This window comes from Asterias rubens, chromosome 10 (genome assembly GCF_902459465.1).
Source record: "Asterias rubens chromosome 10, eAstRub1.3, whole genome shotgun sequence".
In the NCBI taxonomy this organism is placed as follows: Eukaryota; Metazoa; Echinodermata; class Asteroidea; order Forcipulatida; family Asteriidae; genus Asterias; species Asterias rubens.
This window is the reverse complement of record NC_047071.1, coordinates 649,532-660,641: the sequence shown is the minus strand read 5'-3', so window position 1 is coordinate 660,641 and position 11,110 is coordinate 649,532. Positions and strand designations below refer to the sequence as shown.

The 11,110-nt window shown below is 40.3% G+C and overlaps 2 protein-coding genes across 2 annotated transcripts in view; one reads left to right on the top strand and one right to left on the bottom strand.

Moving 5' to 3' along the window:
• Positions 1-2,322: 2,322 nt before the first annotated feature.
• LOC117295535 (complement C1q and tumor necrosis factor-related protein 9-like) lies at positions 2,323-3,215 on the bottom strand. The gene has a single exon (XM_033778233.1). The coding sequence runs from the start codon at positions 3,184-3,186 to the stop codon at positions 2,323-2,325; it is 864 nt and encodes a 287-aa protein (XP_033634124.1). The 5' UTR covers positions 3,187-3,215.
• Positions 3,216-5,550: 2,335 nt separating this feature from the next.
• LOC117296176 (ras-like protein family member 12) overlaps positions 5,551-11,110 on the top strand; it is a 29,846-nt gene continuing 24,286 nt past the window's right edge. The window contains exon 1 of the mRNA XM_033779062.1: positions 5,551-6,253. Coding sequence (XP_033634953.1) covers positions 6,151-6,253 — 103 coding nt within the window. The 5' untranslated portion in view covers positions 5,551-6,150. The remainder of the gene's footprint in view (positions 6,254-11,110) is intronic.

Sequence of the window (11,110 nt, the reverse complement as noted above, 5' to 3'; positions counted from 1 at the left end):
AGTGTAAAGCAATTGTTTTATTAAAGCCACCTCTATGCCCTTTTTTGTAAGCAGAAAATAAAAAATACAGTTGGTGCAAAGTTGATTGATAGACGTTACATTTGTCGTAGAGGAGTGGAAGTTGTCGAAGGCTAGAAAATTCCACGCCTTCGCTCTCCCTTTCTTTCTCAATATTATTATTATAAACTTATTGTTAATTATTCACAATATGTAAATTAGTAACCAAAAAGAAACAAAGAAGGGGTCATTTTGACTTTGGCTTTAAATTAAACATTATATATTTGAGTCACATGCTTCTCAATTCAGCCATTGTGTATAGTGATAACAGAGGAACTGTAAACTGTTGTCTTTTATGGTATGTAGTTAATGATAACGCTTACTGATTGTAACATCAGCAAGTTTATGAGGTGTTTATAGACAAATATTTTTGTCTGGCTGTTTTTTCCATCTCATTTTAGTTGCCGTTGTTTATTTTTGGTTTTCAGTATTTTTTTTGTGCCTGAATAATCGGAGTGATAAACTAAAAGAAGTCGATATTTTGTCTGTAATAAATGCATAAACAAGCTTTTTTTTCTTGGATATCTTAATTGGTGTGTTGTTGGTTCATTCTTTTGGTCCTTTCACACGAGCACCACTAACCAAGGTCCTCTGTGAAATGGTTACTGGTTGTCTGTCACTTCGTTCGTTTGCGATTATCTGATAAGCTTTCACATGACTTTTTTTTAAACACAAGTTTACCAACATCCCTTTGTCCTTGAGGGGGTTTTGGTGTATGTCATGATTCCACTGAACTCTTATTAACTAGTGACACTCTCTTTGATATTCCAGTTTCAAAGATCCTTGGTTATGGCACAGGTGATTTTAACATGGCTGCTATTTTATGGTCCTTGGTTAACAAGGACACTGCCACACAACTTGAATTTATGACCTTAGTCCCCCCCCCCTCCCCTTTCCAAGCTGCCCTCCCTTCAAAAAAGGGATTTGCTGTAAATGATCCTCACTTGGGCGGTCATGTTGGACATTTTGGATGGATTACATGGCAGCAGACTTGCCAGGTAAAAATCATTGTTCCCGCCGGTAATGTGCGCATACTCAGAACTAGGTACATGTAATAATGAATATTTTACCTGTTATGTCTGCTGCCACCTAGCGTTCCAAAGTCTCCCATTGCCGAGTTCTGCAACCCAAAATAAAACCTTTCCTAAAATCAGTGACCAAGAATCCAGTGATGGAATCATGCTATTGAAATAGAGAAGGCATACTGCTGTCGGGATGTACTTATGATCCCCGTTGCCTTCGCGTGCCTAGCTAGTCAGTCTCCCACTTCCAACAATGACTTCAACATCATTTTAATAGCTCACGCGGCAGTTTCGGATTTATCAGGAATGTCAGCAAGCATTCTACCATGGCCTTATGGCCCGAGCATTTCACTACAGAACTACATGTGGTCAAGTATACTCCTTCAAATTAAACTCGCCAGATGCTAAATGGCACATGTTCATTAACCCAAAACATAATGTTATTGTCATCGGAACCGAAAGGAAACAATCATATTAAGTGAATGTCTGGTTCGGTGAATATGTCAACAACTGGCAATGAGGTACATCTCTATATACATGTAGACAGCGCACTAGCACTGCAAACGATGTTTTCCCCTAAATGGGCAGAGTGCCCCTTTAAGGGTATCTGTCACACACGCAAGGATGTCGCACAGTCACTCATTAAACCTAACTGGCATGAGATGTCAAACGCTCCTGGAATTCAATGTTCAAGTTCCGATGTTGTGTTTATTTGATCACGGAGCAATTGCAACACTATTTGAATGCTGAGAGACTCCTCACGAAATTGAAACTTGATATCTTGTATAATGTCGTTGGTGGTGTTTGAGTAGTAAAAGCTGAATCTCCAATGTTCACAGGTCTTCGACTTTCTAGAAGAAGTTTTAAAAGAAAATTTTAAAATAAAAGTTGTATCTGTGCGATGGGACTTAACTTATTGTGGGTAGAATCACTTTGCTGGAATAGTGATTCTGCCGAGTCGTAGTAGCTTATGTTTTAAATCAATCAGAAAACATTGCATAGGCTTATAGCGTCAAAATCAACAGAAATAGTTCAAAGGTCCTAAAGACAGTTACATGAAATTATTAACTACTACGCTTTTTGAAAAAAGACAAAACTAATCCAAAACAGTTTCATGAAAACTTGAAAATTCTGCTGAGTTTCATCGATGTGATTTATGGGAAGAATGTTCAATTATTTGGTCCATAGCAGGAGAATGAGCAATCTGCAACTGACACAGCATGGTATCTGGGCATTCTGTTATTTAAAGCATAAATCCAGTGAACGACGTGAACCGTTTATCGTCACTAGATATAGTCGTCCCATCGTAGACTATTTCCAACCAAACTTTGTCGCCGACGTCCAGCTCCAACACGGCCCCACTTGTCACTTGATCTGTATCACCATTGAGGGCGCCACTCGTCGCAGTGACGACCACTCTGCCGTCGTGGACAAGACTTACTGCAATGTCTTTAATGGCGGAGAACCTATACAGGGAAAACAGGAAGAAATGGACACCATCAAACTTGCTGGTAAAGATGCCTGTGTCACCATCGAATGTCCCGCCTACGTTAGTGATGACGTCCATTGGTGGGAATAGAATGACGTCACCAGCGTTGGCCCTGAAACTTGAAGTTCGCGTTGCGGTGAACGCCACCTTTTGAGGAATTCCTGAAAAGTTACCCATTTTGGACGACAACGGATCCGAAGGAGCTCCAGCCTCACCTTTGTCCCCCTTTTCACCGGGAACACCTGGGTGACCATTCCCTTTTATTTCTGTTAGCACTGTTGGTCCAGTCTGACCGGGCTGTCCTGTCTCACCCTTATCACCCTTCCGACCTTCTTGGCCCTCTCGACCCTCCTGACCCTCGTTACCTTTCTCTCCTCTGGGTCCTGTGGGTCCAGGGACTCCTTGGACTCCGGGGTCACCCTGTGTCCTCTCAATCATCGCCCCATCATCACCTTTCATTCCTTTAGGTCCAGCTGGTCCGGGGGCACCAGGTACCCCGTGTGTTCCAGGAACGCCCGGTACGCCCGGAACGGATGGCATCATCAGGGGAGGAGGACCGTTAGTAAAAAAGCAGAACCTGTCGTCGTCCTTTGGAGACGAGGTTGTTGTTGCTACCATCTCTTGCACCAACAGAACGACATAAAGACTCAATTGTAACTTCATTCTCAGTGGATTCAAATATGATGTGGAATCATTCACATCCTACTCATATGGATTGCTGAACCGTTTTGCTATGCATGTCAAGCTGTAGGTTCAAACAGCAGATTCCATTGGCTTGGCTGACGGAATGCCTATAATGCGACTTCCACTTATATTTAAAAATAATTCATAATTGACGCAAAACATCCCTCACAACTTTGGCAAAATGATAACTTGTCCTTTGCCTGCTGAGGTCCCCGGTCATAATAATATTTATTGTTCTCTAAACATCTCAGAGATTAAATTCCATTGTGGATTACATCAACATTGTGAGAATTATTATTTCTAAACGCCACCAAGTCCCAAGTTTATCATTCTTGAGCAAGGATACGTCATTGACTCATGATGACCCTCTCAGACATGATAAGACAATCATGAAGACATGATAAGACACATGATCAGATGTTGCTACCGTGAGGTACGTGCTAGAATTCATAAGAAGATTATACACCCCCCCCCCCCCCCCCGGCCATACACGCACACACGCATACAATGATTGGTGATCCAGTAACTCGAGGACATCTCTTTGCTCTGTCATTGAACAGACTTTGGGTTTTATAAGCGACGTTTCACGTTGGTTCCACGAAACGAAAAGCAGTGATGGCCTTACTATAGATCCCAGCATCCTACTCTATGCTCCCAGATTGGGGGGGGGGGGATTTGGAGAGGTAGCCCTCCCCCACCCCCATACTCAGAAGCCCTCTTGCCTCTCATAAGATCAAACATGCATAAACGAATGGTTGGATAGGCCAATACGACCCCCCTCTCAAAAAAGGTCCATGCCTCACTTGCGACCCCGCCCCCTCTAATAAAATAATATGCGTATGTCTCAGATTAAAGACCTGGACACTATTGGTAATTGTGGTAATTGTCAAAGACCAGTTTTCTCATTTGGTGTATCTCAACAGATGCAGAGACCTCAAAATCCAATTCCGAGGTCTCGAAATCAAATTCGTAGAAAATTACTTTTCTCGCATTGTTTTCAACTCTCCATCACTCGTTACCAAGTAACGGTTTTATGCTAATATTATTTTGATAATTTCCACTGCCGTTAAACTTTGGTTAAATGATACCAATGTGTGACCAGACTGTCTATCTCCTTTAGGGACTTCTCACCGGGGCAACAGTGAAACATTCAGTCACTCGTGATGTGGGCAGCTGTTTGGAGGGCAGCTAGCTCAACACTCACTGGCTGGAAAATTAGTTTAAACTACAGGTTAACTACAGGTAAAAATACAAATTTCGAAATGATTCGTACATCCTGCGAAAAATCCTCAACATATTTGAGGTTTTCTCATACTTTGTGTCTATAAAAATATATTTTAACCAGAAAAGAAAGAGAAAAAAGAACCACTGTGTGAATATGATTAATTACGCGGAACTAAATATTGCGGGTTGATTTAAGTATTGATAACTTATGATAAATTATAAGTAAACTTCGAAAAGTAAACTTCAACCAAAACTTGGTTTTCCGGTTTGATCAAGTAATTTATATCAGTATTGTGTACAAACTAATAAATGATGGGTAACCATGAAATAGTACAAACACAGCTAGTCAATGTTATCTCACAACCTCACAAGTAGACGCCAACTTCACTGAGTAAAGCTAACTGAGGCTGGGAGAGAGGGGTAAGTTTGGATTATTCAGGTCTGTTCAACAAACTCCCCTTAAGAGAATGGTGCAGTCCACTTTGTTACTGAGTGACGCGTTTATAACCGTACGACTGCCTCGCGCCCGGTCATTTCATTTGAGCCCGTAGAGGGGGGTTTGTTGGTGAGCAACAAACTCTTAAATTTCTGCATTGGTTCTGGTTGTAGCATTGAGCAAGCAGCATGAATAATCAAGTTGTGCCAGCTCAGTGGTACACCATTGATTGAAACAACTCAACCACGCTGTTTTATTCAAGGCAACCGTTTATTATTTACACTGGTGGTAATTATTTTTATATAAGACAATGCAAGTTTACAATTATTTTTGGAGGACACCAAATTGTTAACAGATGATGAAGCCTTGAATATATTTATTACACGACCCAGCCTGATATGCATTTTATAGAGTAAATATTTAAAAACATCTTTTAGACATATGAGAGCAGCAGTCCCATGTTTATTCCTTGGACACCGTGGCATTTTTACCACAACTCAACCCTTGATTATGCACACACAGGTTTTGTGATTGTATTGTGATTATTTCGGGTAGACTACTGCTTTTTAATCCACTCAGCGTTTGTTGCCCGTGGGTGCGCAAACAGAGTCGTGTACACTCGCAGCTAAGCACCGACCCATTGTGGCAGCGTATAGCACAACAGTATACCGTGTGGGCTCCACAATGATTAAAATACGACCAGTGTTCTTGGGTCAAACTGCCAGTTAATCCCCGGGAGTAGTATAGTCATTTTGCCGGTACTGACTGGCTGCAGACAGTGGACACATGCTACCGCAAGTTTTTGCTGCTGGAACAACCATTCTCATATTATGCCAGGTAATTTGTGTGGAATTTTGAAGTCTTTTGGATCAATACACCGACATGAGTTGAGAGTTTTCTCTACATTTATGCAGCTGTTTATAAGCACTGTGTACCTCTTACTCTAGACTGACCCTGGTTCAAAATGTGCTCGAGCAAATTCTAGTGAAGTTATAATGTGTATGTGATTGTGAAGTTAAATCCTTACAAGTCTGCTGGACGTGGATGTGATGTATGTAATGTTCTCAACAGATCTACGGTTCGGGAATTTCCCAATCCCTCTCTCTGGAGCATTTATTTCGTCTTGTACAGACTGAGCAAGGATATTATTGAAGTCGTTCCTCATCGTGCGTGAGGTTGATCTTGAACGGGAGAAAGAGCTTCTAGCGGGCCACGGAGGGGGAGTCCGTGGGTGAAACATGTCATATCGTCCCGTCAGGAATCGGAGTAGCGGAGCCTCGGGGATGATTGTCCCGGAATATAAAATCGCTCTGCTTGGTAGTCTCGGGGTTGGCAAATCAGGTAAGGACTAGGAATTAGCTTCGTTTAATTCATGAAATTGTTGTTTGATATGAATAAGGATGCCCCCAATTTTAAGATTTAGTTATGTGCCTGATCTTAAATTAAGTCTTATTTAATATTATTATAATATCACTATCTGACATTGGTAAAATGTCAAACTCAAAGACCAGTATCTGACTGACCATCTTGCTCTATGAGGATGTAACCCAGCATAACATGCTACATGAAATAACAAACATGTAAACACTTACTTAGGCTCAATCAGTCACTGAAATTTGAGTCTCAAGAAAATTGTGGGGGAAAAAACTTTATATTATTTCACTGTTTTTTAGAACAGTGAGTTTCAGTCTCGCAAAATCAACAAACTTTTAACTGCAAAGTATTTCGGGCAAAAATATTTCCAGGAATGTTTTCGACACCATTACCACCTTCCTATGTGCAAATCTGAGAACATTTATATTTTCCAATCTTTACCAAGCAATGTTGTGCACGTCCTTATGGGAGATGCGGGCTGAATTTGTCGCCCCACCCCTACTCCTTATAAAGAGGTGTATAATGGCTGGTTCGTTTCTCTTCGCGGAGACTTAGTAAAAGTTGTAAAACGATGAGTTCTATGGGGTATTATCCAAACTCTAGACCCAGTAACTGGGGCTCTGTACTCATGAGTAGGCCTACAGAGCCCCTTACTTGGTCCACCCCCCCCCCCCATGCCCATCCCTACCTCAAACAGTGTCCCAACTAAAGCTGAATGCGCGAGTAAAATGGTAGAACTACAAAGAAGGATAGAGCTTCATCTTCAACCAATCTACGGATTTACCCTAGCCCCATTATTAGCATCGATTCCCTGCAGACTCCTTCTGATTCTAAATAATGCCAATGGCCCACTCCTGAGGGAAAACGAAGCACAGTACATTTAATGGGGCTGCAAGGTAGACAAAGAAAAGATGTATACTGTGTGAGTGTGATTATCTTGCTCTATGGTGTGATATACAATATAATGAATATACGGTCGCTGATCTGTTCCCCCTTACCGGTCCCGTCCGCAATTTCTATTTGTAGTATAGAATTACCATTCTCAAAAATTTCCTGGCTTTCTTTTTAAGGATTCTCATTTTTAGTTAGATAAAACAAATCCCCTTCAAAAGCACTACGACATTGTCAAATTGTAACAAAATTGCTCTTCGCACTCCCATCAACTTTTTCAGTTGTTGGAAAATGCAAAGAGTAAGAAATGGCCGAATCTGCTATTTATTTTGAACCTTAGAGCTGAGAGCGATGAAATTCTGTACCGTGTGTTTTATACGGACACCGTTTGTACTGCTTCAATGACATCCATCATAATTGTTAGTGACGACTGTCGATATCGGACTAATGATCGTCCGACGCTGAATCGATTGTTAGACCGTACAGGAGAGCGTCTGAAAGTCTGTTTTAGCCCACAAAGACCTGGGTGTGCTCCGTTAAAAAAATGTGTGTTCCTGAAAAGGTAAACCTTCATCTTTCAATCCGTAGGCAGTGAACAATACACAATGCAGACTTTTGACAAATAATAGCAGAAATGTTGAACAATCATTGATTGTTATACCTTTTGTCATGTACCCAGACGAGTTTGTACTTTAAGCATTGTGTCTGGTGCCCACGCGTTGAAATTGTACTTTTACATGCACCCCCAGGCATTCGCACAACACATGTAGTCATCATCGTACTCCTAAATATTGGTATAATGTGTAAATCCCTGCTTTTATAGCCCTCTGAGAACCCAGGATTGACTACCCAAGCAAAGCCCAAGCTTTTGGATTGTTGTTTCAGAATCTCCTCTGGTGCAAAACGCAAGACAATGATTGTATAAACTATGGTACCTCAAATCGAAGGTAAAACATGGCTAAATGTCCATTTGGGCTGCTTTTCCTAAATAATTCGAGATTCACAAAAAGTTTGCAAGAGTTTTTATTGACGTCTATAAATTTGTTTTTGACTATGACTTGCAATCACAAGGTTTTGGGTTCGAAACTGGCCAAGCTAACCGCTGATTTCACCAATAAGTATTGTCGTCTTCGCTTCAGTTCATAACCAAACCAAACTGTTTATGAGAGAGATTGGCTGTTGCCAACTTGGCGTTTACATTGACTTGTGGGATGAGCCTTGAGAAGAAGAAGCAAAGTTTATTTTTACACTCCGTACACCCAGTCTGCTCCGTCACAATCATTCATGGGTACACAATATTAAAACCACCAAATGAACAACATACATGTATTCGTCACTTTAGAGGGAGCCGTTTTTCACAATGTGTTATACTATCAAGTTATCAACCTCTCCCCATAACTCGTTAGCAAGAGTACAGTTTTATGCTAATAATCATTTTGAGTAATTACCAATAGTGTCCACTGCCTTTAAATAACATTGAGATAAATGCTACATCAGTGGTTTTCAAACTGTTGTTCTTAAAGCATTTTCTATTTGTTTATTTACATAATTTGTTACGGTTAAAATTCCCGGTCTGAGATTAACCTTCGAATTGTTGTTTCAACCCTCGGCAGCAACCCACTCTCAAAACCCCATCATCACCTGGACTTCATCCACCCCAGTGTTTACCTCTCAAAACGTCTTCTAATTTTAACCTGCGCCTGGGACCACGGACGATGTCTTTTCATCACCTGCATTCCCCAGCCGCTCTCCTCATTGTTAACACATTCCAAGACTGCTCTTGTTGACAGTCGCTGATGACACCAAGTAGCTAAGTGGTCCAGAGCAAACACTTTTTAATGAGCAAAAAACATGAACAAAACACTGGTTTACCAACACGGTAATACCTAAACCACGTTCATAATAGCGTTCCTGAAATGGGGTTTTGTTGCTCACGAAGATCTAACACAGATAGGACACGTTGCTTTTGGCTGTTTGTTGCAGGATCTTTAACTCACTAATTGAAGAAAACAAAATATGCAAACAGCAATATAAGATAACTTATGTCTTTTATCGAGGAATTCATCAACGTCTGTTTTGGGTAACAAGGGATTTTCAGGGAAATAATTATACATATATTATATTGTAGCCTTAAAACGGTTATGTGCTGTATCTTGGCAGAGGTATGCAATAACAATAGATGACCTTAAGAAATAAAGCCACATTATTAACACCCGTTTGTATCCCAACAAACAAACTCTGAAGGTGTGACAGTTACTCTTAATGCATTCCTGCCCAATTATGGGTGGAGAAAGAAGAACTCAGATGAGATATTCATTTACATGGTGTTCCTGCAAACCTTTCTATATCGTATTTCCACCATGCACAATTTTAAATCCTACTTAGAACTCAGATGTTATTTGGGTGTTTCCCCTTGCTCTATGAATTTTACCTTGTATTATAAGCACTCTTTACTCCATACTTTCACGCGTACCACTAACTGTGAAATTAAAATCCACAGCCTCATGGTGGGTTTCGAACCCACGACCTTGCCATGCTAGATCAGATGTTTTACCACTAGACTACCGAGCCCACCCGGTAGCTAATAGAGGCAGTTCGAGTCCTTCGTTTGAGCAGTGGGTATCCGCGTCGATTTAAAAACACTGGCCGCTATTGGTAGTTGTCAAACTCAATGACCAGTCTTCTCACTTGGTGTATCTCAGCATAATGTACAAAATAACAAACCTGTGAAAAGTTGAGCTCAATAATTGGTCGTCGAAGTTGTGAGATAATAATGGAAGAAAAAACACCCGTGTCACACTGAAGTTGTGTGCTTTCAGATGCTTGATTTCAATACCTCAAAATCTAATTATGATGTCTCGAAATCAAATTCAAATTTTGGAAAATATACTTCTTTATCGAAAACTACGTTACTTCAAAGGAGCTGCTTCTCCAAATGTTTTATACTATCAACAGCTCAACTCCTTACCTTATAATTATTTTGAGTAATTACCAATAGTTTACAGGGTCTTTAAGGCCAAGAGCTGTGTTTTTTTTTTTTTTTTTTTTTTGTGCTTCTAAGGGGTTTCAAAAGAGAGTCAAAACAGGAATTTTTTCTAGACCACCTGCTTTTTCATTGGCGTTTTCCCACTTTAAAAACCTGTAGTAGCATAACAGAATTGCCTTTATGTTTGCCGCTCACCGCTGTTGTTCGCTCAAGTTAACGTCATTAATCAAAATAATTACTCTCATAAAAGTCGGTGTTATGCCCAAGCGAAAACCAAAGTTTGCAACAGCTCTTTTACAACGGTGTCATTAACGGTTGTTAAATGACACTTTGGTGCGACCGAAATTGGGTCATTTGGGTTTGTTTGTTCAATTCAATAATGGTTCAACATTTACGGTCAAAATAAACTGGATTGCTCTTGCGGGTGAAAGGTTGCGAAGGGGTTTTGAATGGGTTTTGACTATGAGCATGAAGTCCGTTTTGAAATGAAATCATCTTATTTCGAGAAGTGTTAGGTAACAGTTATTGCGAAGCCACCCATGGTGTGTTATTTACTGTTGTGTGTATTATCTTAAATGTTCGGAGAAAAACTGCAATCATTTCCATGGGAAGCCATAAATGCAAAGCGAAAACAGATTGTAACAATGTTTCAGACAAAATGTTCAAAATTAAAAAGAATTTGGTAACAACGTCTGATTCGACCGTCCATCAGGGTGGTTTGTTTATCATCAATGGGAAGGGACAGGCTTTGTATTACTGGTAATTTATAAACACTTACTTTGTAACAAGCAATGGAGAGCTGTTGATAGTAAGTAAACGTACTTTTTGAAAAAGATATAATTTCTTACTCAAATAAAAGATTTCGGGCCTGAAGCCTTTTATCACCAAAACAAAATGTGCAAAAAGGGTGTCCTTTTTGTCAACTTCGATTGCCAATTGAGCCAAAA